Source organism: Lacerta agilis, chromosome 2 (genome assembly GCF_009819535.1).
Source record: "Lacerta agilis isolate rLacAgi1 chromosome 2, rLacAgi1.pri, whole genome shotgun sequence".
In the NCBI taxonomy this organism is placed as follows: domain Eukaryota; kingdom Metazoa; phylum Chordata; class Lepidosauria; order Squamata; family Lacertidae; genus Lacerta; species Lacerta agilis.
In genome coordinates this window covers 23,926,123-23,952,610 of record NC_046313.1, presented here as the reverse complement: position 1 = coordinate 23,952,610, position 26,488 = coordinate 23,926,123, and the positions used below count along the sequence as shown (strand labels likewise).

Here is a 26,488-nt window from a genome sequence, read left to right as displayed (position 1 = left end):
TCAAAGCAGAGCTCAGTTCTGGAAAATAATAGTAGTCAAAAACACATCGATAAGCTGTTTTCCAGTTCTTTATCACCCAATTCCATGTAGCACAGCACAGGAAAATGCTTATTAGGCATAGTATATCTATCTATCTATCTATCTATCTATCTATCTATCTATCTATCTATCTATCATCTATCTATCTATCTATCTATATCTATCTATCTATCTATCTATCTATCATCTATCTATCATCTCTATCTATCTATCTATCTATCTATCTATCCACACTTTAACTGAGTGCAGTCCACTCTTGCCTTAATTGTTGGCCACCTGCTGCTGTTATTCCTGATGGTAGAGAGCAGGCACGTCCAACAGGTAGGTCGTGATCTACCGGTAGATCACTGGACGCCTGTGGTAGATCACTGGTAGATCACTGGCTCCCCCAAAGAAGCTCAACAACTTTGGCTCCCCTAAGAAAAGCTCATTTTTTTTGCCCTGCACCACCCAAAAACAGGGATTTCCTTCTCCCTAAAAAAAAAAAAAGCTCAATAACAACTTTGACCTGAATGCCTAAAAAACGGGGCTTTCCTCCTCCCCAAAAAAGCTCAACAACTTTGACCTGAACCCCCCCAAAAGGGGTAGATCACTGCCAGTTTTTAACTCTGTAAGTAGATCACAGTCTCTTAGGAGTTGGCCACCCCTGGTAGAGAGTATAGCTAGCTTGGGGGGGGGGGGAATCTGAACAGTTTTCAAAACTTTAATGGAGTTCAAATCAGACCCCAGGTTTCAAAACCATGACTAAGCATTTTGCTACCAAATGGCATTAGGGCAGGTTCAGTCAGCTGCCCTCCCTTTTTGTAATGGAACTTCATCAATGCCGCAATGGTTTCCTATGTTTTGACTTTCACTGCCTTCATGTGGCATTTCCAAGAGAGGGTTTCACTAAAGACTACACCCAGGTATCTAAAAGAGTGGGTTTCTTCTATATGTTGCTGATCTAAGCACTATTTATACAAAAAATCAAAACGACACGGTTGTTGTGTCTTGAGCCTCTCGACGCATTTATCTGTTCTTCAGTGTATTAAACTTCTGTCAGGTGTCATTGAATCATTCATTCACCCACAATGCAGAACTACCTCCCCTTAGACAAAAGCTGCTTGTTCCTTCTCTGCAATGAGTCACCTTGCCTCCTTCCAATCAATTGGCTTCTGCTGCCGGCAAGTAATAAAATGCAGGTGCCGAGCAAAGCATTAATCTGATATTAAAACAAGATACAAAAGTCTTGCCTGAAGAGAGAGAGAGGGGTGGGGTAGGAAGACAGACAGAGAGAAAGAAAGAAAGAAAGAAAGAAAGAAAGAAAGAAAGAAAGAAAGAGTTCTTGGCAACTCCTCCAGTGTCCTGGATCTGTTGTCCCAACAAACTTGTTAAATGATTCCAGACCTTCTGGGCTACCACCAAAAGACAATCTGGTGGTTGTCATCAGCCTGATTGACTGCCAAAAGGTTTTGGGTTTTCCCCGCCCTGTCCCTAAATCTCGGTGATTATTTATCCTGAACGCTACTCCAGAGACTTAGTGCTGATTTCTCGGTTGCTTTGTTCTTGCGCTGCTGCTTTGTGGTGTCTAATAATAAATAAATAGATAGATAGATAGATGATAGATAAATAAATAATTTATTTGTACCCCGCCCATCTGGCTGGGTTTCCCTAGCCACTTTGGGCGGCTTCCAACAAAGATTAAAAATACATTAAAATGTGACACATTAAAAACTTCCCTAAACAGGGATGCCTGTTTACAGAGTATGACTTGGACAGGGGAGACTATAGAATTGCCACAAATAAAACTACCGACTCCTTGGAGACTCAATATAGCAGAAGCAGCTGCTGGCTCTTATTTCCCCAACTTTCCATTCTGTCTTTTCCATGTAGCTCTCCCAGTACTTTTTTTTTAGGGGAGGGACAGGTGAAGTTGGGAGATTCATGGGTAATTTAATATCTAATTACCCCCCCTCCCCAACCCCTGGAGCTAAGCTACCCAAGGAAATGCACAAATTAAGGTGATTTCTCCTGCTATCTGCGCAACAACCTTTGTAGATGAAAGCTCCTCTTCCCCCCTTTCCCTCCCCTTATTCTAGAGCTCTTGCCTGGTAATGTTCAGGATTGATAGCGTTCCACTGTAGTTTTCTTCTCTCCATCCTACAGAATGACTGTGTAACTGATGGGAAAGAGTTGTAAAGCATGCAATACACTTGCTGCTTTGGTCAGGGAATCAACAATAATACTGAGCATGAGTGAGTGCAGTTGCCAGTGATGATAAATGAGGTGACCTTTTCAGGGAGTCCATGGTTGTGACTCGAAGAACAAAGGAAACTACATAATGATGAGTTGCGATGCTCCATGAACTTATCTTTCCAGCCTTGACTTTATACAAATGCTGTTGGGGAGAAAGGCACGGTTTTCTATGGGCCAACAGTATGCAGGCTAGGTGAGAGAATTCCATAATTTGGGTGCCACCACAGAAATGGCCCGCTCACCAGTAGCCACCCACCTGATCCCCAGAGGCACACAGAAGTGGGCATTTGGAAATGATCTTTCAAGTTCTTTCACTTCATTCACTGAATTTATCTACTGCCCTTCTTTCCAAAGGAACCCAGGGCAGCATCTTCTGATGAGAGAAGGATCGTATTAAAAAGCCGGTCTGTGTGCTTACAGACAGCACAGGTAGTTTGCTGGCAACAGCCTCTGTGTGGAAGGTTCTGGACTTGGGAGTTGTTGCATAAAGGTGGTCTCTTTCCATCATTTCAGTCCCCATCCCAAAAAGTCTCATCTATTGCTAAAGCTTGTCAGTCTGCCAAAAAAGCTCTTTATTTCCCCCCATTTCACTGCCTTTGGCTAATTAATAACACTGTTTTATGCTCTTTTGAAAATATTTAACGAGTCAAGAAATGATTTGCAATCATTCTCTTCAACACTGGATACGCTTTGCACAGAGACTGCGTCTGCTTGAACCCCAATTGAAAATACCGATTTTCATCCTGCAATTAATTAATCAAACTATCTCACCGATTAACTAATTATATCCTTTAAGTCTTATTGACCGCAAAATATTTCATCCTCTTAATCATGTTCTGGTTGAATGAGGTAAGAATGGCACGTCCTTGTGCGCCGAGCTCCCACCTGCTACAATTGGAAATTAAGCAATAAAACTTCAGCAGCGTCTGTGTTATATTGGAATTAAGTGCAACCACTGCAAGACAGTTGTCACCAATATTCAGGGTTAATGAAGCATTAAGATAAAGGAAAAGAGGGGGTGACGGCAAACACAGAACAACAAGGAATTTTAATGGCATTACAATTGCAACAGAGATCACAGCATTTCCAGAGTGTTCTCTAATTGACTAATGGTGCGTTGGGAATTAGATTCTTGTGAATTATTTTGATTCATACCCATCATTACAAGGAGGGATCTATCAGTGGAATGATTTTAATGTTAGGGAAGGGGGCTTTTCAGCTGAGGAAAACAATATTGTTCTGGGGGGTTATTTCCTTTCCTTACTTTAGGATAATTTAGGACTGGTTATTGAAGTGGTAGTGCTAATTTATAGAAGAATATCTTATTGTGTCTCACTTAAATTTCTTCTTAAAACAACCAGCCTTCACGCCGCCCGCCTGCCCCCCATTACAAATGAACTAATGACTCATAGTCCGCCTTATCGGGAAGGTCTTATCTCCTGAAGATGAAATACATAGAGGTGACTTTAAAAACTTTCAGATGATCTATCTGGGTTATCATACATTGGTGAGGATGGTTTGGGACCCATTAAAATATGTTCCTGACTTTTGTCCTGGAGTGAGCTTCATATTACTGGGCCCAAAGTCAGAGAGGCTAATCCTTTTCATCATTTAGTTTATCCAATCGATTAAACCTTATGGGGCCAAACACATGGTTGACATAGCTAAATAGATGTCAGATTTCAATATAAATATTTATCTGCATCATATATAATTTGTAGGGCCCTGGGCTTAAGCCATGTCCTGTTTGCTATTGTTGTGGCCTCTAGTTGCCCATACAATGGCAGGTGTGTATGTGTGGAGCACTCATGAAGTGGTTTTTGTATGGACTTGACACAAAGTGGCATCCCATGGGGTAGGTTTTGAAGCCCCTAGCTCTTTTCTCGAAGCAATCTTCTAACAGCAAGAGAGCATGTGATCAAAATCTGCATGTTGATTCCATTGAATATACAGTCATACCCCGGGTTACGGCCGCTTCAGGTTGCGCGCTTTCGGGTTGCACACCGCGCCGAACCTGGAAGTATTGGAACGGGTTACTTCCGGGTTTCGGCGCTTGCGCATGCACAGGAGCACTAAATTGCGCTTTGCGCATATGCAGAATCGTGACCCGTGCATGCACAGACACAGCGCTGCGGGTTGCGAACACTGCAGGTTGCGAACGTGCCTCCCACACAGATCACGTTCGCAACCTGAGCATCCACTGTACTCCTTTTAAATACATCCTTTCCTCTATAGTTTCCTAGTTGCACTGGTGCTGAATGATCTTGTATGAATAATTGGAAGATGCCATTAAGGAGAATTTACAGCAACCTTTCTCTTCACAAAAATAGGTTATGGCCCATGGAGGCTAGTCCACTGGGGCGACTGAAAATGTCAAGCAATTTTTTTTTTTTTTTTTAAAATCCTTCTCAAAAATGTAAAGCTGCACACTTTTTCCTGTGCCCCACACAAAAACTTGCAGAGGCATTTTTGTCAATCTTCTGTTTTCTGGCCAATCAGCTCTCTGCACCACTTGGCCAATCCTAATCCAAGGGATAACTATGGCAATGAGGTCCCTCCCATGTGTCTCTAAGCAGAAAAACCAAGCTCCTACTCTATCCCGGGCATAGGCAAACTTGGCCCTCCAGATGTTTGGAGACTACAATTCCCATCATCCCTGACCATTGTTCCTGTTGGCTAGGGATGATGGGAACTGTAGTCCCAAAACATCTGGGGGGCCGAGTTTGCCTATGCCTGCTCTATCCTGTTGTTATAAAGCCTGTCCAGCATAGCCACTGTAGCAAATACAGAAGGAGTCAAGACGGCTTCAAAAACAGCCCTATCAGACTCATACACTGGTTCTGAGCATTGTCAGAGCTGCTTCCATGAAGGCTAGAGTCACAACAGGAAGTGTTTCTCTCTTTGCTTTCTTTATATTCACTCATTAAAAGCTGCAGCTGCTGCTGAGTGTGGCAGAGCAAGCAAGGTACATCTGGGCCATAGGCAATTCCAGGGTATTTTCAGGAAAAGTGTGTGGATATGCTTCCATTAATCCCTTCCACTAGCAGGGTATATATCTAGAATGTTCTGGAATGGACGAAAAAGCAGTTACGATTATTTCTATTCTGCTCTTTTGTGAGTTCATCACTTTATTTTTAAAATGAAAAGTTTGGGCTCTGTGCCTGTCTGGATATGACTCCACATCCTTTCCCAAACCTGGAAGATTTCCTCCTAAATCTCAGACATAGCATAGGTTGATTATAACTACTCTGGTATGATGAACTCTGCACATGAGCAGAGATGATTATTTCATATTTTTAAGACTGAACCATGCATTTCATATATATTCTGCTGTGCTCAAATGAAACCTTTTTTTTTTGGTCTATTGGTTGGAATACTTTCTTCTTTTAATTCAAAGGAAAAAAACATGTTTAATTGTTTTAGTTAGTTTGGTTTTGTGGAGAAGGGAAAGTCCATGCAACTGGAAGCAAGTTTTCCTCACATTTTAAAAGTTTGTCTGCATTTGGGGTTGTTATTATTATTATTATTATTATTATTATTATTATTATTATTTTGGCAACCGACGTATATGTGTAAACAGTACATGCATTCCAAAACTTACACATGGTATGGCTTTATTTCTAAATAAGAGGTATGGAGTCAATCTTGTCTGAAATTCTTTTTAGAACTTCTTACATGGAAGCTCTTTCCCTGTCTGTAGATGTGCAGAGAAGAATTGTTTGGGGGTTTTTTTTAGCGAGGAAAGAATAACACTCTGAATGTGTATAATGACACACTTTCCTGAATAAGTGCCGTGTCCTATTGAGATTTAAACAGCGAGGTTAAAAATTTCAGCCTATACCAAGTCAAATAGTTAACATTTGCCTCTAGTTGTTTCTGGGGAGCTTGTTTACTGCTTTCAAATCTAATTGGGAAGAATAAGCTTTCTGGAGTCACCAGAGGATTCCATGGCATAATCATATCTGACTATCTAACTGGTGCCTTTGTCACGACTGTCAGTAACATGAATACTATTAGGGGAAAAGAAATGGAGGCAGTGAGAGATTTTACTTTCTTGGGCTCCATGATCACTGCAGATGGTGACAGCAGTCACGAAATTAAAAGACGCCTGCTTCTTGGGAGGAAAGCAATGACAAACCTAGACAGCATCTTAAAAAGCAGAGACATCACCTTGCCGACAAAGGTCCGTATAGTTAAAGCTATGGTTTTCCCAGTAGTAATGTATGGAAGTGAGAGCTGGACCATAAAGAAGGCTGATCGCCGAAGAATTGATGCTTTTGAATTATGGTGCTGGAGGAGACTCTTGAGAGTCCCATGGACTGCAAGAACATCAAACTTATGCACCCTTAAAGAAATCAGGCCTGAGTGCTCACTGGAAGGACAGATCCTGAAGTTGAGGCTCCAGTACTTTGGCCACCTCATGAGAAGAGAAGACTCCCTAGAAAAGACCCTGATGTTGGGAAAGATGGAGGGCACAAGGAGAAGGGGACGACAGAGGATGAGATGGTTGGACAGTGTTCTCGAAGCGACTAGCATGAGTTTGGCCAAACTGCGGGAGGAAGTGGAAGATAAGCATGGCTGGCATGGTCTGGTCCATGGGGTCACGAAGAACTGGACATGACTGAACGACTGAACAACCACCACCACAACAACAAATTAGGGGAAAACCAGGATCTTGTTGGTCTGGAAAGAGAGGAATGTATGTGGAAGAAACTCAGCCTCGTCATTAATTTCTCTGTCTCTGTCTTCAGCCCGAGAGCAGCCAGGCTTGGGTTTCCATTTCAAGTGTGATAATATGAATGCTCATTAAGAACATCTCCCCCCCCCCCCCCGGGTTCTTGATCTTCAGTGTGCATCTGTCTGGTAGCTGCTGGATAAGGAAATGTATTACAATGTCAATACCCTTTTGCAGGCATAATTTTGAAAGAACAAGATGGAATCGAAAGAAACCATTCTCTCTTTTTTTCTTTTCATCTTTCTTCCAAAAGCAATAAAAGAGTCATGCGGCACATAAAGACTTGACAAATTAATTGCGGCATAACCTTACATGGACTACTAGTTCATTACCCCAAAATACCCCACAAGGGTGGACTAAAAGCCGCCAGGAATATCATACCTGATGAGGCTATAGCACACCTGGTTACGGAACTCTGCTACTTTGTAAAAAAGGTACAGGTAAAGGACCCCTGGCCGGTTAAGTCCAGTCAAAGGTGACTATGGGGTTGCGGCAGGGTCATGTGGCCAGCCTTCTTTATGGTCCGGCTCTCACTGCCATACTTTACTACTGGGAAAACCATGGCTTTAACTATACAGACCTTTGTCAGCAAGGTGATGTCTCTGCTTTTTAAGATGCTGTCTAGGTTTGGCCACATAGCTAGCTGTAAAATGCTCTGTTGTCAAGAATGGATTCCAAGGGGAAAATTTGCAAGGGGAGTCTTCTCTTCTCATGAGGTGGCCAAAGTATTGGAGCCTCAGCTTCAGGATCTGTCCTTCCAGTGAGCACTCAGGGCTGATTTCCTTCAGAATGGATAGGTTTGCTCTTCTTGCAGAGTCTCCTCCAGCACCATAATTCAAAAGCATCAATTCTTCGGCGATCAGCCTTCTTTATGGTCCAGCTCTCACTTCCATACATCACTACTGGGATGATCTTTAGCCAATTATGGAGAATGACACATGCCTCTCAAGGGTCTTCAATGGTAGGTCTGTGCTTGCTAACAGAAAGTCCTTGAACCATGAAACAGCTACTCACAAGCAACAGCAGACCACATAACCAGGATACAGTACCTGTGGCAGGTGCAGACGCCACTGTCCCCAAATCTTTTTGGGCAGCACTGTTAAAGGTGCTTTATGTCATCCATGATGTTAAGAGTTCATTCAGTTGCTCATCTTTGGGTGTGCTTTATGCCATCACCTGCCGGCAATGTCCATTTGCATTTTGCAGGTCATTTTCTATGCAAAAGAATAAATGGACATAAACCTTCAAATGCCAGCAGTGCCCTTCAGCTCTCTATATTGGACAAACAGGCCAAACCCTACGCCAAAGGATATAAATGGTCATAAATCTGACATCAGGAATCACAAGACAGAGAAACCAGTAGGAGAACACTTCAATCTCCCAGGACATTCTATATAAGATCTCAAAGTAGCTGTCTTGTTGCAAAAGAATTTCAGAAATAGACTGGAAAGAGAAGTTGCTGAATTGCAACTTATTACCAAACTTAAAACCATGGAGAGACCTGGTCTGAATAGAGACATTGGATTCTTATCTCATTATACATGATATAGCTATTTTTAGCCATCTCACCCCTTGCTTTTTCCTGTAAGACCATTTGCAGTCGTTAACAGCCGTCAACAGGTTTACCATACCTATCAGCCAATCACCCATTCCCACCACCCTTCTGAGTAATACCCCTCCCAACCCTCTCACTATATATAAGGGTCTGGTGACTTCTGTTTTCAGTGTATCTGAAGAAGTGTGCATGCACACGAAAGCTCATACCAAGAACAAACTTAGTTGGTCTCTAAGGTGCTACTATAGAAGGAATTTTTTTATTTTGTTTTGACTATGGCAGACCAACACGGCTACCTAGGTACCTGTAACTGGACACAAACCTGACATTGGTAATGGCAATATAGAAAGACCAGTGGGGGGACCTTTTCAGTCTTCTAGAGCACTCTGTTAAGGAATTTAGGGTGGCCATCCTTGAAGAGAATCTGAAAGGGCGACTGCAAGGTGAAATCACTGAAGTTAAAGTGTACCCAGAAGTTAAATGCAATCACTTGTGCATTAAATCAGCACAATGGATTTTTATCACGCCGCTTGTGTTAATTGGCTTACCGATCGCCAAATATATGTGTTATCAGCTACAGTTTTTCTTGTGAATGGCCATTGTTAATAAGGTAAATGTCATTGGCTATGTTTCTGCATTTCCTTTCCTTCTGATCTTTTACAGTTCCTTTTTACAATATATATCTGCTACACACATCTGCCCGAGTGAACTGCAGTCAATACAACCTTATGCAATAATAAATTTAGGTTTTAATGCCCTTCATTGGTTTTAGTACCCTTCATGGTTTTTGCTGGGAGGGATGGTTGAGGCTACCCCTCTAGAACATGTTTCTTCCCATTTATAGTCCTACTTGTCCTACCCTCAAGAGCCAAAAAACAGTAGCAAAGCTTTCTGTGCCAGTGTCTTCAACCAGGATGCTGGGATGCTCCTTGAAAGTTTGGAGAATGGAATATTGTTTTAAGAGGTCAGAAGTCAAATTCTGGAAAGGCAACCAGACTAGGGAGAGGTCAGAAAGCCAATGCCAAGCCAAGGCTCCAACCCAGCATAGCAGCCCCCCAAATTTGTGATGAACGTGGGGCAAGCAGGAACACAGAGCATGTACTCCTGCAGCAATTGACTTCCAACAGTCCCTCCTATTTCCTTATGTAATGGAGACTGCAACCCAGCTTAAGAAGGTGCAGGTAGGCCTGGTTGCCATGTTACCCTTCTGAACACAGGCGTGTAAATAGGGATAGGAGCAATAGACAGCAAGACCTTACTCTCTCATGGTTAAAAGACTTCCAAGTGTCATTCCATTACGGTTCTGCCTAGTCACAAAAACATATTTAAGTCAGAGGGGAAGCAAAAGGTACAGGCATTCCAATGGCAATCTATCTAATGGATGGTGAGCATTTCAATTTTTGAGCTGGAAGGCAGCTCTGCTGCAGGAAGGCATGAGGCGGGGGCACTGTGTCTGTTGATTGCTCCACGGGCAGCTTCTGAGCAAAATGATGCTGAGATCACTGCCAGTACTTGGAAATTTCATTAAGAAATGATCCAAAATAAAAAGACCATTTCATAACAGCTATTGGTTTGGGATTTTTTTTTTACGTTGCCTGCAGCTAGAGCCATTTTTCTTCTTCCAGACTTGATTGTGTGTGAAGGTTGCGAAAAATCCAGCAAGTTGCAAAGCAATGTCTAAACTTCTGTTCGTATGCAAACGATAAGAACTTTACTATGAAGGTGGCCTAGTTTTTTTTTTTACTATTATTATTATTATTATTATTATTATTATTATTATTATTATTATTATTTGTATTGTTCTTAATGGCAGAATCTGTTCCAGAAGTCCGTTCGACTTCCAAAACGTTTAGAAACCAAAGCACGGCTTCTGATTGGCCGCAGGAAGCTCCTGCAGCCAGTAGCGGAGGAAGGGGGGGTGCGGGGCACCCCGGGTGTCATCACTGGGGTGTGTGTGACAAAATGACAAAAATAAGAGTTTTAAAAAATAATAAAATTGGTCTCACGAAACTTTTTAGTTCAGTCAACAAACGTAATGAAACGCGGCTGGCACTGGGCACCACACTGCGGGGGCTGGCACTCACTGCGGGGCGTGCAGCGTGCCCGAGCCATGTGTCTCTCCTGACGTGGTGGCTTGGGCGCCTGCAGGCTCCATGCTGCCTGAAACAGCAGCGTGGGGCTTGCATCTGCCCGCCGCCTCTCAGCCACCCTACAGCTGAGGGGGAGGTGGTGGAGAGGCACTGAGCGACTCACTATGCCACTGCCCGCAGCCAATCGGAAGCCACGGAAACCCCATCAGACATTCGGCTTCCAAAAATAGTTTGAAAACCAGAACACTCACTTCCGGGTTTCAGTCGTTTGGGATCTAATTTGTTCGGGAGCCAAAGCGCTTGAGATCCAAGGTACGATCTTCACTAATGGGAGCACAACATATGCCCTACAATTTAATTCATTTGAATCTTACTGAAGCTAATGATTGTCAAAACTATAGCGGCAGCGTGCTACCTAGACACAACAATTGTTTTGTTACATCTTTTTATGAGGCAGATCGTTCTTATAGTTCTAATGTCAAAACTGGGCAAGGAAGTAGTCACTTGAAGAAGAGAAAGAAAAACCAAAGTTTCATAGCTAACATTTGCACAGGCATTGGCTCTTAGGTTTTATTGGCATGTAAGAGTTCAATCACTATTTGAAATAATCATGTCTCCCTTCTTTTCCATAGAAATCTGTGGTGTTTAATAAAGAGTAGGCAGGTTAGTTTAGTTTTGCCACTGATTTTAGCAGTTCCCTTGAGATAAATTTGCAGCTGATCAAATATTTATTAGACCGCTGGTGTGTCCACTTGCAGCAATATCAAACAAGCTGTTTTTACACTTCCCCTTTAATATAACACTTCTCTTTAAACAGTACCCATGCAATTGGGCAGAGTTGCCGTCTTAGTGGGTGGGATGCTAATGGGCAGCAGGTGGGCTGATCCAGGCAGCCATCTTCATTAGCAGGGTTTGTAAAACCAATTTTTGACCGAAACTGTGCATGGGTGGAGTGGTGCCAAATTGCAGTGCTAATTGTTTCTATAATGAGATCAGTGAGAGCTTTTATGTAAGATGTGTGAGATGCAAGTAACGTATTAGCAAGAGTGGATCTTCAGCATGGCTCTTCACATACATTCAGTGCAAGGAATGTTCATTTTGCCCTGTTTTAAAGGCATTGCAGGGACACAACCTATTTTCTCACTTTGTTTTTGAGAAACTCATTATTTTTGTCCTGTAGGTGCCTATCTGGCTATATCCAAAGGGTGCACAACCTTTTTTGCTCCAATTGGCTCCAGGGGGCTGCATGCCAAAGTGGGTGGGGCCAACATTTTTTTTTAACAAACATAATGAATTTTTTGAAGTTGTGTTTTGCAAACTTTTAATAGCATTTTAATGGACTGAATTGATTACAAACATTGATGATTACTGAAAAACCAATTGACGTGCGTTCAGTTCAATTCTTAATTGCTAATTAATACGATACACTGCAGAGGAAAATGGGAGCTTTTTTCCTAATGTGAATTGCAGTTTGAGGAGGGGCTGATTTTCATCAGGATCACGTGACGGGAAGACTTAAACATACCCTCCCTGTGCAACTTGATCCCAATGAAAATAGCCCCCTCCAACAAACCATGCGCAATTTAAGCAACGTCTCGTTTGGATGTGCATCATGGTTATCAAAGCCAGATGTATGAAGAGACATACTTTGTGTTTAAAAAAATGAACTTGAGAGCATCGGCTTCTTCTAACTGCAGAACTATTAGGCTGCTTAGTAATCAAATCTTTAAAACTGTCTGGACAGAACATGTTTTTAGGATTCAGGCCTAAATTCTGAGTGCCACCTGCACCTACCTGAAATGGTGTTGAGACCAGTTTTATAAATCCTCGCCAAACATTTTTTACTGGAGGATTGTCTTCGTAAACCCTCAAAACAAAATAAAAAATAAAGAATTCCTTCCAGTAGCACCTTAGAGACCAACTAAGTTTCTTCTTGGTATGAGCTTTCGGGTGCATGCACACTTCTTCAGATCATACACGAAAGCTCATACCAAGAACAAACTTAGTTGGTCTCTAAGGTGCTACTGGAAGGATTTTTTTATTTTTATTTTTGTTTTGACTATGGCAGACCAACACGGCTACCTACCTGTTCGTAAACCCTGTTTATAAGCCCTATTGTCTTCATAAGCCCTATTCATGCTTTCACTTGCATGTAGGGCACTCATGTAGCAAGAGGAGGAGGGCTGCACTTTGTGTGAGCAGGGCTTTTGCAGAGGTTGTGCACGTGAGTGGCATGCCTTGGCTGTATGGGTGTCCAACTTGCATGGGCTCCCTCTGTGCAAGCAATTGCCTGTGTGAAGGGTTCCTTTCTCAGACCTCTGCACCAAACATGTGGAGGTCAGGGTAGTGCAGTAGGGTGCAACGTCAAGGATGTGGCCCTGCTCCAAATGCTTGCATTTGATTAAACACTGTGCTATCCAGTTCAAAAGTGGGACATCTCGATTGAAGGGGAGAAGAAATTGACAGCTCTCAGATCTTTCAAAACACCGTATGCATTTTAATTTTAAGAACCTGCTAGCCTAACTATAGTTATTGCAAACATTCTTTTAATTATGAACTTCCCTTCTTTAATTTCTGGCTTGGGTTTGTAATTTTTAAAAAGAAAACATTCCCATCCCACCCCCACCCCCCAGAGTTGCATCTGTTGATTCCTGTACAAGTTTTTTTTATGGTAAAGGCTATCAGGTATGCCTGTGAATTAAGTTGTTGTTTTATTGGATATTGCACAGAATTGTGAGATGAGAGGGAGCTTGGATCTTTTCTTTCTTTCAGCAACGTGGGCAGGCATTCGCCCAGCCAACTGGCAGCGTTCAGCTCTTTCCAGATGGCTGCCATATTTAAGAGGACAGAATCCTTACAAATCCCCCCCCAAGTGTTTTAAACATGCAATACAAGTGTCTGTTGCCTTAGCATGAGGGTAACGTTAATCAGACTATCACATATAGGCTTTGCCTTACCAGCTGAATTTTAGGCAGCTTGCTCGCCGTGTAGACAGCTGGCGGGTCATGGTGTCTCATGAAAAATTGGGTAGGAAGTGAGAGCATGAAAAGAGTCTTTGAAATAATCAGAGGTTAAACACTGTCACCATTGGATGCTTGGATTACCGGTACTCCTAGAGGTGGTGGAACTTGCCGGTTCATTTCTCCCCCAAAGTTGGGATCAGACAGAAGAAAGTAGTCTGGTGTGGCAGCACCTTGCTATATTGTTTTAGAAACCTGCCAAAAACTCATTTATTTCAAAACAAAATAAAAAATAAAAAAATTCCTTCCAGTAGCACCTTAGAGACCAACTAAGTTTGTTCTTGGTATGAGCTTTCGTGCGCATGCACACGTCTTCAGATACACAGAAGTGTGTCTGAAGGGTGATACACTGAAGCTTGTGGTCCACTAAGATCCTTTTCACAAGTTCTGCTGTCCATCCTATTTTTGGGCACACTATTTTTGGGCTCATACCAAGAACTAACTTAGTTGGTCTCTAAGGTGCTATTGGAAGGAATTTATTTTTTATTTTTTATTTTGTTTCGACTATGTATGGCAGACCAACACAGCTACCTACCTGTAACTCATTTATTTCAGCAAGCCTACCCAGGCATATAATTTAGTTACCTAGATTTATTTTAACTGTTTCATTGGTTTTATGATAATTATTTTATGCCTATATTTTTAACAGTTTTGTGAACTTCACCTGCGTTTCATCTACAATGTTATTTGTGGGGTTTTTTTTTAAAAAAAATTAAAAATCATTTTTATTTGTACACTTACCTCTTTAATTAAGCAGATTATAAATCTTCTAAATACAGAGCTTAAATACAGTCTGTCTATTTGTTTTATGCTGGAAGTTATGCTGGCAATTTTCAACTCTTCCCTTCCCACTCCCCCATGTTACTCCCTTCCAGCTTTCACATCTCAATGTGTGAATATTTCAGAAATACAGAATATGTTTGTTGGACGCAGTTCCACTTCCAGTGTTGCAACAATTGTTTTTAATTTTACAAAGTTGCTTTTCTATATCGACACTTCAGTTTCCTCAAATTCTAAATAATTAAAAACTATTTCTGATTATTACGTTGAAAGAGGCATACAAGTCTTTCTCTGTTCCTTTTTCCTAAGTTCTCTCTTAGCATTATGCTTGTATTTTAATTGTATTCTAATATTTGTTGAAGGGTGCCCAGAGTGGCCGGGGAGACCCAGCCAGATGGGCAGGGTATAAATAAATTATTATTATTATTATTATTATTATTATTATTATTATTATTATTAGGTATTTTAGTCCTGGACCTTGTGTTCAGGGGTGTCTTCTGGGATGTAACAAAACTGTCTTTACACCTGCTTCCTTTCTCTTACCACCTTTAAAGCAGTATGCCAATTAGAACTAAGTGGCAACAAGAAACTATTTCTTAGACCAGTGTTTTTCAACCTTTTTTGGGCAAAGGCACACTTGTTTCATGAAAAAAATCATGAGGCACACCACCATTAGAAAATGTTAAAAAATTTAACTCTGTGCCTATATTGACTATATATAAAGTAATTTTCCCACGGCACACCAGGCAACATCTCGCGGCACACTAGTGTGCCGCGGAACAGTGGTTGAAAAACACTGTCTTAGACTTTCGCACTGGAAGGAGGTTTTCAATTTCTGCCTCGTTTCTTAGCAGCAGGGTGTTTGAGCACTTTTAGAGATGACATAACAGATTCCATCTGTATTTTATAAATCTTGGTTCCAAGAAGAAACAGGGACCCCACTCTGTAGGAAAGATATTCTATACATTTGTTCGTGCTACAGCCAGGGACTGAACACATGTGTGTGCATATGTCTCCTGTTTTCTGTAAAGTACATAGTAGTCCTTGGAGGTGCTCAATATGTATACAAGCATCTAATTTTAAACCTACTTGGGAAGAAACAGCTGCAATTGCCTGGTGTGATGTTAAATTCAGAAATCCCATTTCTTCTCCCCACAGTGAAGAAGAGGCCCATTTGGCATGATAAGCAATTGCTGATTGAATGGGTGATTTCCCCCCATTTTCCCCCTACTGGCGTAAGCACTTAGTTATCAAGGAAGACATTAAGCAGAATCTTCTTCAAAATATTTCTCAATCTCTTTCTCGTGCTGATTTGGTGGAGGAGGAAGAGACAAGATACTAGTATTGACGACGCTGATTAGGATACTTACTGTAGAGAACCACACTGGTGACGTACAGATGCACATTTGACTTGTGTGCGATTTTAGCATTCAGTTGCTGAAACAAGCCAGCTGCATTCACACGTCATAGTGAACCATTGTTACTCAAATGACTCCTGCCTTGCTTTCCTCCTAGCACACACAGGGCCAACAAACTACAATTCTTGGCTTAGTGTTGTATGTGAATTGGGGATTGTGGTTTGTTTTGCTCCAAATAAATCATGATGTGAAGCCGAGGTTTGCTCTCAGCTTACCATTCATGGCTCCTTTGAGCAAAAACAAACAACAATCATCAGTTGATTCTAAGCAAGGGATCATGGCTGTGGACGGGGCAAAGTGGAGGCAATTAGCTATGGTTTACTATGATGTGCAAACTGGTACAGTGTCTTTGACTGGAAAACAAAGTGCACACACACACACAAAAAGAATTTCCACACTCACATTGCTGCTTCAAGGATTGGGGGAAGTTGCTTTCTATTACCATGGGTTTCTCAAAAACAATTCATGCCAGACCAATATCATTTTGGTTGGGTTTTTTTTTAATAAAGTTACAAGCTTGGTGAAACAGAGGAATGCTGTGGATGTTGTGTATCTTGATTTCAGTAAGACTTTGGACAGAGTCCTCCATGATACTGGTGAGAAGTGACCTTTCTTGACCGAAGTTTCCTGTCTGATGGGTTTGGATATGATCTGTGTTGTTTATCCTCATATATTTAATGTGTATGTGTTTGTAAACTAAAAAATGTATGGTTTTTTTGGGGGGGGTGAGCTCTTTGCTTCCCAATAGCCCCACCCTCTTATGCAGAAACTTTTATTTTACTGCTTTGCGAGTTTTTGACATTTTATTCCTTGAAAAAATTCAGTAATGACTATAATTAAACTAGGTACCACCTGTACGCTTCCATTTCTTGTTATGATGAAGTGCCATTGGCCATAACAAAGCTACAACATACATACCCATGAAAAATAAAAGGTCATATTAAAATAAAAGTAATTGCTACAGTAATGTACATTCTGATCCCTGATTCAGATCGGCACCAGAACAGAGCATACAAATTCAGTGACATAGGTAACAATGCCTTATAAGATGAATATAAAACAATTATATGGTCACTGTGCTGCTCATTTCCAAATAATATCATCCACTTTTTACACCACAACTTTATATGATTATTGGTTTTCTGCTGACGGGTCCAAACGTTTACTGGGGTGGAGAGATTGGTTCTGCACATTTGCTAAGATAAAACAGATGAATAAATATTGACCTAGTTTACACAACTTGTTAATTCCACATAGAGGGTTTTTAAGGTTTTTTTATAAAAAAAAGAAAACAGTTGGATATCACCCTATAAATAATAGTCAGAGTACACTCGTTGTAATCAGTAGACTTAAGCCATCAATAGGTTAACTCTGATTATGACAAATGTTGGCTATCACTCAACAGGTTATTTGCCTATTTGGTTATGTAGTAAGATACTGTGTTTATATTCTACTATCCCGGTTCCTGTGTACATTTTTGTCTTCCATTTACAGTGGCCCTCCCCACCCCGCCACCACAAAGGATCATTTCAAAATATGGCGTGCCTTTATTAAACCCCTTTCCAAGTACCCGGAATTCTTCTCCTCTTCACACCCACCCACCGCCTCGCCTGTACTCATTTTGGTGTACCTAATAATGATTTCAAAATTTTGTTCCGAAAGGTTTGCAGCCCACGTGCCAGCCCAGCCGAATGAAGAGTGCTTGTTTATGTGCAGATAATTTATGGAGCGTAGTGGAGGCGGCTGCTCTTTAATTGTGATATTTCTCTTTGACTGCCAGCGATAATATTGGCTGTGTTGTGTGAATTGAATGGGAAGGACTCAAGTGGGATGCTTGCTGGTTTTGGGTGCGTTATATTGAGTAGGTGGTCTTGGTAGTTATGATTGGCATCCGTCCATGTCTGGAGACAATGGAGGAGTGCGCCTTGGGGGGGTGAAGTCAAACTATTGAAGAGTTACAGTGCCTGCTGTGGCTGTAGAGACCGATATGGGAGAGACATGTTTCATTAGAGCTGGGACAGATGGAAGTGTCCAGTTGTGCTTTTGCAGATGCACCATGGCGTTTCTTCTCTCTGCGCTCATCCCAGCAGTCATTCCTCCTCTGGTCATTGCTGTGGATGCATAACCTGATTGCATGTTTCCAGGCACTGCGGTCATCTGCTAGGGATTCCCACATGATGCAGGTTGATGTTGCCAGTTTTCATGTCTCATTTGCAGACATCTTTTTAATGCAGAGTTTGTCTGCCAAATGGGCCTGGTGCCTGAAGCCAGCTCCCCATAGAGCACGTCCTTGGAGATGCACCACATCCTCCCATACCCTTTTGAGGAAGCGAGCCATTGCTGTAGCTGCCTTGCCGATATGCTTGTCCAGCTCGGAGTCGATTGAGAAGTTGTTGGTTATGGTGAAGCCCAGATAGACAAAATTGTCTGCCAACTCTTGGTAGTACTAAACTATAACCGTGAGTTGTCATGCTGGAGGACCTTGGCCTCCGGGTACTTTTAATATAGATATAGATAAAGAACATAAATTTAGATGACTTCTGTATTCTAGTAAGACACTTTGCTTCTCTAAAGGACAGTTTCATAAACTGTGGCGCGGTGAGGTTCATTTCTTCAATCAAACAGTGCCTGAACCTCTCTGTGTGTCAGAGAAAGCAAAATATATAGCTTATTTGGTGGGATGAACTCTTTTCTTGAACCCAGAGAAATGCAGATCAGTAGAGCATCTTATTGATCTACCTGGAGGTACATCGAGGAAGCACACAGTTTTGCTTTGTTCTTACAGTCCTGCTGAAGGATTATAGAGCGAATCTGTGCGTTGAATGGTGCTCATTGAGTAGATGTCGGTGCACCTCTGATGTTGTTTTAGAGATAGCTTTGAATCACTGCTGACAAATATCTATGCTCCGTTCATGTTGCATCTGCTTTTTGTCGTCTTTTCCTTCTGTCACAAGACACGCCCTGACCCAGCTAGAATGCCCACATTCCTGCCGCTCAGATTTGCGACAGATGAATGCAGCCAAAAGCGCCACATAATCTGAGTCTGTATAAGACCGTAATCTTTTCAGGGAGTTCGCCACTGCTTGTCACCACTTCTTCTTTTAATAAGCAGGCTGTCAAGCGACCTGCCGACCAAACCAGGATATTGATTCTCTCTGAGGAGCCTTGAAATTTCCCCTCTCTGTCAATAGGGCAAGGTCCTCATGTTTTGCCCATCTGTAAATTACTGCTGTGTAGTAAATGAATCAGTCAGGACTTCACAGACAAGGCAGAACTCTCAAATTTGACATTGTCTGTAAGAAAGCTTTCAATTGTTTCCTTGTTAGGCAAGAGGACTAGAGGATACAGTAAGGGTTCACTGTGGCGCTTTCACTACTGAATACAAACTGAGTCCTTTCTGGGCAGACGCAGCAGCCAGCATGGTGTTGATGGTTGTCCAGAGGGTGACTTAGCAGTGGTTTTGGTCTTATATTTGTATATCACTGAAAGTCAATACGTTATGCATGGAGCTCTATAATTCCCATAGAACAGGGGAATTATATAACCTGCGGTCCTTGCGATGTTGCCACATTACAGCTCCCATAGACCCTGCCCACTGGCCATGATGACTGGGTTTGACTGGAGTTGTAGCAATGCAACATTTGGAGGACCACAAGTTCTCCAAGCATTCTGTATAAGATGGGACACCTTGAATGCCTATTCCTAAGCAGTGCCTACCTTAAAAAGACCCTCTTAATGATAGAGGCTCCACATGATTTCACAAATTTAGAGGGTCCTCAAAACTGATAGATACTTTCTGGTATGTGTATACCTAAATACAACACAGATCATTTTCTGGGAAGATCATTTTCACTGTAGGGTGGCATTCAACTGTGATGAGTGTCCTGCCGGTGCAAACATTGCAACTTGCCAGACGGAATGATCCACCCTTTCCTTGACCTTCCAGAGCCAGTTTTGGGGGTGTTAGGGGGCATGGGGGGGGGAGGAACGCCCCATTGCCTAAGGAGGAGCTTGCATGCTGGGCTTGGGCTGGCAGGACTCGTTAGACGAATCCCGCCAGGAATACGTTTTGAGGACCTTTAGTTAGTAGACAGGGTGCTTGATGTTTTAAGTGCTGCATGTTTGTGACACAGATCTTTTAGATTGTATGTCTGCCAAGTAAAATTCTGTTGCAACTTGCAAGAGTGTTATCACAGTTCACTCTCATGAAATGAACATCCCAACACTCAGGAACAGGTGCAAATAATCACTGCTTGGACTGCTGCTAATATATTTTCCCTCTTAAGAGTTTTGTCTTATCTTGATTACATATTATGTACTGTGACTCAGACTTTATCTTACTGTCCCAAGGTGATAGATTGTTTGTTTGTTTGTTTGTTTTTTAAAGATAAACCAGCTATATTAAGTACCGCTTAAAAATAACCTGGTTTCAAAGCGACACCTGAAATTATTAATTTAAACTATTTGTTCCTTGCTACCTTCAATGTCCCCCACGAAACATGCCTTTTTTCACTGCCAATGCTATACCGATGTACGAGCTAGTTTCATCTTGCCTATACTACATAAATTTCCAGGTTGCACAGAACAACTTCATACCTACCTGCTACTTTAAGATGAAAACCCAGACGTTACATAGGCCTACTCAGTTGCTAGATTTTGTGCTGCCACAAACTAGGCCCAAAATGCAAGACTTCACGCTTCCTCCCTTATAGTTGCTTTTAACCATTTATCCTTGTTTCTGTCTTTTCAAGTTATGTATGATATACCGATAATCACCTTTTAACTATTAGTTTTTATCCCTTACCTGTTTTAAGTCTTACGTGTTCAGTTTATTTGTATGTTGGTCTGTGACTGAAATGAAGCTTGATATTGGTACTGATACTGATATAAAACATCAACATTTCCATACAACGTGCACCCCCCACCCCAGTAACAGCAACAGGAAGTTGGGGTAGCACACTTAACTGTCAGCTCAGTTCATCAAAGACCTGGAACAGGGAGTAAATCTTTACTGGGCTCTGAAAAAAATGTCAGTGAATTATCTAGGTGGACCTCCCTGGAGAGAGAATTCCATAGCTGTGGAGCTGCAAATGTAAAGGCCCCCACCCCCCTGAGTCTCCCTCAGTGGAAGGGATGTGGAACAGGGCCTCAGATGAAGATCTAAGGGTCATGTTTATCACCCTAGTGATGCTTACAAGATCATATGCATTAAAGCATGATTTTACATGTAAAAATTACCAAGGAGCAAAAAGTGATCAAGCATTAGGAATATTACCCAAATAGGTCATAAATTGTGTTCTTTATTATGCAGATTGTTGACCATATTGTGACAGAATTCTCTTGATGCTTCTGTGCTTGATTGCCATCTGTATTAATCTTGGTTTTTATCTTGTTGCTTTTTAAATTCTGTTTCGCTCCTGCTTAATTCATGAACCAGCAGTGTGGTTGAACATAAAATATTTTTTGTTTGCTTATTGATATGGTTGTGGCTGCTGGCTTTTTGCCTTTTCCTGTAATTAATTTGAACATTGTTGTGGCTTATGGATGAAACAAGTAAAGCAAACTGAAGACATTATGCAGATTATGAATATTTAGCTCGTCAACAAAACAATGTGGACCTTCTTATGTCATGGAGAAATGGTTTCCTGCCTAGCAACTACTAAACCCTTGTGACTTGAAAGTTCTGGGAACTGAGTCTGAATGTCCAAACAGAAGCCAAACAGAAACAATTATTTTCACAATTTGTTCCCCAAGTGGGTATCAATTCTATAGCAGAAAGGGCAGATGGGTTGCATGAACAGACATTTTAGATTATGCTGCTGCATAATAAAATGGTTCCATTTTGTGGCAAGCAGATACGAGTTACAGCATCCAGTTAGTATGAATACTTCTGCAGAAAATAAACTAATTTGAAAACTGAATTCGTGATTTAAATCTAGCTTCCTTGGTGATCTAAATGGATAATTTATGCCCATCCATCCTGATAACAGCTCTTAGGTTGCTGTCATGAGTTGGTGGTCTGTTGGCCAGAAGTTAATGTCATCGTTGTTGACGTTGTACAGTTCAGCTAGAGACATAGTCGAAAGCTACATAAGAGAGGATCACATAATTATCCTTCTGCGCTCATTTTGCTTCAGGCCAAGGGAGCTGGTGTTTGTCCACAGACAGCTTTCCAGGTCAAGTGGCCAGCATGACTAAACCGCTTCTGGCACAACGGAACACCATGATAGAAGCCAGAGCACACAGAAGTGCCGTTTACCTTCCCGCCACAGCAGTACCTATTTATCTACTTGCACTGGTATGCTTCTGAACTGCTAGTTTGGCAGAAGCTGGGACAGAGCAACCGGAGCTCATCCCGTCGTGCGGATTCGAACTGCCAACAGCAAGCCCAAGAGGCTCAGTGGTTTAGACCACAGAGCCACCCACGTCCAGTAATTATCCCTTGTCTAATACTATAGCCATGAAGGCCTGATCTGTGCTTAAGAGGCAGTAAGAATTGAGCAAGTGAAGCCTGACCTGACAAAAGACCCCCATTGCTCTGATGGGAATCCTTTTGCTAGCTTCCACAAGTGTGCTAGGTTAGTTGAATAAGGGCCTAAATAAAGACTGTATTGTGGGGAGGGAGGGAGGGAGGATCTTGGGCCATCAGAGCCTACCTGGCCAAGCTTGGAACTGTCCAATGTATGGTTGGGTTTCTGTGGTGCTGGACAGCTCCCTGTGAAGCAGAAGGCAGAGAGTGACTGTTTCCATAGCCCTGGAGTCTATCTGTCTTTAGCACCTTCAATGCCAGGGGTAGCCAATCTGCTGCCCTCCAAATATTGTTGGACTACAACTCCCTGGAACCCCAGCCAATATGTCTGGGGATCATGGATGATGGGAGTTGTATTCCAGCAGTATTCGGAGGGCACCACTTTTGGTACCCTGCTTCATGCTATTTGAAAAGATGACAGGCTGTTAGGCTGGTTCTCTACAGATGTTTCTGCTTGGCTTTGCTCTTGTGCTGCCATTCCACATTCCTTGCATCGAGCACGTACTCTTCTTTTTCAGTCTCCTGTCTGCAGACTCTTATTCCCACATGTCCTGATGATGCCCTGAATTATTTCCTGGCTGCTGTGAATATATTTGACAACCGTGGGCTACGCTTCCTCCTGTGGAGTAAAGATTGAGATGTAAAGGGTCACAGTGACAAACAGAAATACTTAGACAACTGGAGGTGTGACAGCTCTATTAGGCTGCAGGGAGGCCCTCTCTTGGGATGCAGGGAGTACCTTGCTGTGCAGCAAGCACATAGGCAGACATGCTATGCAGAACAATCTGTCAGTGGAAGGCAGATCTACGTCAACTATTCTGCTTCTGTAAGTTGGATGACAAGGGTCATGCTTTGCAGATGGTGTTTATACTGGATGAGAGCACCGAGTATAAGTCTTAGAACTCTTCTTGGGAATGCTGTGATGGTGGCTTCCTACAGTGGCACCAAAATATTTCCTTTCATTTTGCATTCACTCCTCTTGATTTTGTGGGGCTGTGCACATCATGGGATAGCCTTTGCTACAATATTGGTGTCATGACACGGTCTGGGGCATTGCAGCTGTCGAGTAGCCCACCTCTTCCACTCAAGAAAGAAGAAGAGAAAAATGTATGAGACTAGATTACAATAATATGTTTATCTTTCCTGGAGAGGGAAATGGATCCCACTACCAGTAAAGTGTGATCATGTTCTGGTAAACTTAACAGCACAACCATGAGTGTTTTTATTCAGAAATAAGTCCCACTGAGTTGGGTGTGACTGTGTCCTGGCAAACTTCAGTTGCAACTGACTTTGTGTCCTGTATATTTGGATGTGTAGTTTATTCTGTGATCACATGAGCTTGGATTCTGCTGTTTCAAATAGGACACCCCCTCCACTCTCATCCTAAAAATCTGCTCCAGAGGGCTGGGGGACCCACTAGAACAGATTTTTTTTTTTTTTTAAAATTTAATTTGTCAGAGGGAGTGAGAGGGAGGAGAAAGTCCTATTACATGAGCAGAACTCTGCAGATTGTTGGATGCAACACATAGTCATTAATGAATACGGTTGAAAAGTGACATGGTCACAGATGAAAATCAAGGTGGTCACTATGTATCACCATTTGCTTAATCGCCACTTTGCATTCCTGATAGTCTATAGCAGGGCTTTCCAAACTTTTCATGTTGGTGACACACTTTTTATATGTGCATAATTTCTTGACACAGTAATTCAGTTTTACTAGCAAACCGGGAGTTACACTCACTCCTTTACAGCCTGGGAGGAGAGCGGGGAGCGTTCTCGCGACATAGCTACACACTGCAGCCGACCCAACAAAGTGTCGCGACACACAGCTTGGAAAGCTCTGGTCCAGGCATCCCCGAACTTCGCCCTCCAGATGTTTTGGGACTACAACTCCAATCATCCCTGGCTAACAGGACCAGTGGTCAGGGATGATGGGAACTGTAGTCCCAAAACATCTGGAGGCCCGAGTTTGGGGATGCCTGCTGTGGTCTAAAGCATGATTGACTAACTTGCACTGAACCCTTCACAAGGCCATATTCTCCTTCACAATGCCATATTCCTTTTTTGCACCAATGAATCCTTTTACTATGTTCCCACTTCTCTCTCAAAGCAATCATTCTGAATGGCAGGTTTAAAAGAGACCTTGCCTTTTCTCTATTGGTGTCACATGCTCGTTTGCAGAAGCATTTTTAATATGCTACACTTTCTTAATGGCCACCAAGTTAAGTGCAACATGACAGTTTAGCATTAAGCTGCATGGGAAGCAATTGACATTAATTCAGAACCTCCTTCAAATGCCTTTTGGCACTTTCTGGTCTGCTAGGAAATTAAGCTTGGTGGGTGGGGGGGATGAAGAGTGTAAAATGCATCTAAAATGTCAAATCTTCATTGCGACCTGAGCACAGCTGTTGCCTATGTAAAGTTCAGGAACAGCTACCTCCATCATTTTATTTCTCGGCTTTCCCTAACATTTGGTGGGTAAATGGAAAGAATTTCTTTATCGCAATTCAGAATGCTGCATGTTTTGCCCTTTTTTATTGTCCTAATTTACATTTGCGTTACTTCTGCTGGCTGCTAAATCAGAGGGACCTTTTCAACAAACGCTGTGCCTGAGAGGAAGGAGTAGGGCAGGAAGAGTCCTAGCAAAATATCAGGGGGGAAAAAATGTTAGCAAACGGTCGTTCCATCCCATTGTTGCAACAAAGGTTAACTATCTCTCAGTTGCTTTCTCCTCTGTTCCCTTTCCATTATCTCACTTTTAGATTGTAAGGTCCTTGGGGCAGGGCCTGTTTCTTATGTGCATGCTGCAAAATGCCATGCATGCTGATATTTATTCCTATAAAGCGATCCACGTCATCCCAAAGTAATGCCTCATTTATCATGTCCCGGGTAGGCTTCCATGTATGGTTGGTGAATTCCTCTTGCTGGGTTACAGGCCTTGCCTTGGGTAGAATCTATAAAAAAATAAATCTGTGTTAATCTACAGGCACACACACACACACACACACACACACACACACACACACACTGTGTGGGTGAAGATCTGATTGGGAGATGATTTAAGTTCCATGCACCTTCACCTTCTGTCTTATTATCCATAATAACCCTCCCATTTATCCTGTAATAGCATTAGGCTGGCAGCAGCAGGTCGACCCTGAAAGAAGTTGCTGTTCATTTAATAGCTGCATAGCAAATAACTATTCAGAAGGAGCTGCGTGCTTCATGACAGTATGGTGACACTCCAGCCCAACCTCTTCGCCCTCCAGCTTTGTTCTACAGCTCATGCTGATCCCAAAAGCAGGTGAAAAGAGTGGATCGCCGGACCCCTGCAACACAGCGATGGAAAGAGCTGAACCTGCCCAATTTCTCCACAGACTCTTCTCCGACTTCATGCTACTCCCAGTTCCTGAGCCTTTACAATCCTGCTATACTTCAGTTTGACTATCTAGTTAGAATTTTTTGTGGGTGCTATGTATGCAGGCTGTGGCCTGTGATCCCCAAATTTTATCCACTCAGAACCTGTAATAGTGGCAGATTTTTTTTTGCCATTTCCCCCTATTGCTTTATTTTTAAACTTATCTAAGACTGAACCCTAGCCTTTTTCATTTTTTTAAAAAGTCACTTTGTTTCTCTTCTTCTTGCTCTAGATAAAGGTGAAAATGGGGAACCTTATCAGAGGAAGAAAGGGACTGGAGCTCCTCAGCCAGATGTTCCTGCTCCATCCCAAAATCTCAGAGACAGCACTTCAGTGCCAACAAGCAATAGCTGGAGGCGGATCATGCTGCTCATCTTAGCAATAACAATACACAATATTCCAGGTAAGCACCAAACTCTCTTAGTGCCAATGTCTCACTCTTGAAGATCCTAGTTGTTCAGGAGGCGGATCTAATCTGAGTTGCTAAGTGCAATCCATACAGTTTTCAGCGTGCCATGCCTTCTTTTTTGTTTCTGTTTCGCCGTTTAAACACACTGTTTTGTGTTGTCCTTCCAAGAACCGGACAACCTGGAGAAAATGACTTCACAATTTCGGAACCTTCTTTTCTTTTCACGATTTTCCCTCTGCATCCTCTCATCTGAACTCACAGTC

General features: G+C 42.2%; 1 protein-coding gene across 3 annotated transcripts in view; it reads left to right on the top strand.

Annotated features, from left to right (window-relative positions):
• Positions 1-26,488, top strand: part of SLC39A11 (solute carrier family 39 member 11) — a 249,482-nt gene that overhangs the window by 114,924 nt on the left and 108,070 nt on the right. For all 3 annotated transcript variants that reach the window (XM_033138929.1, XM_033138928.1, XM_033138927.1), the window contains one exon: positions 26,049-26,219. In XM_033138929.1, coding sequence (XP_032994820.1) covers positions 26,049-26,219 — 171 coding nt within the window. The remainder of the gene's footprint in view (positions 1-26,048; positions 26,220-26,488) is intronic.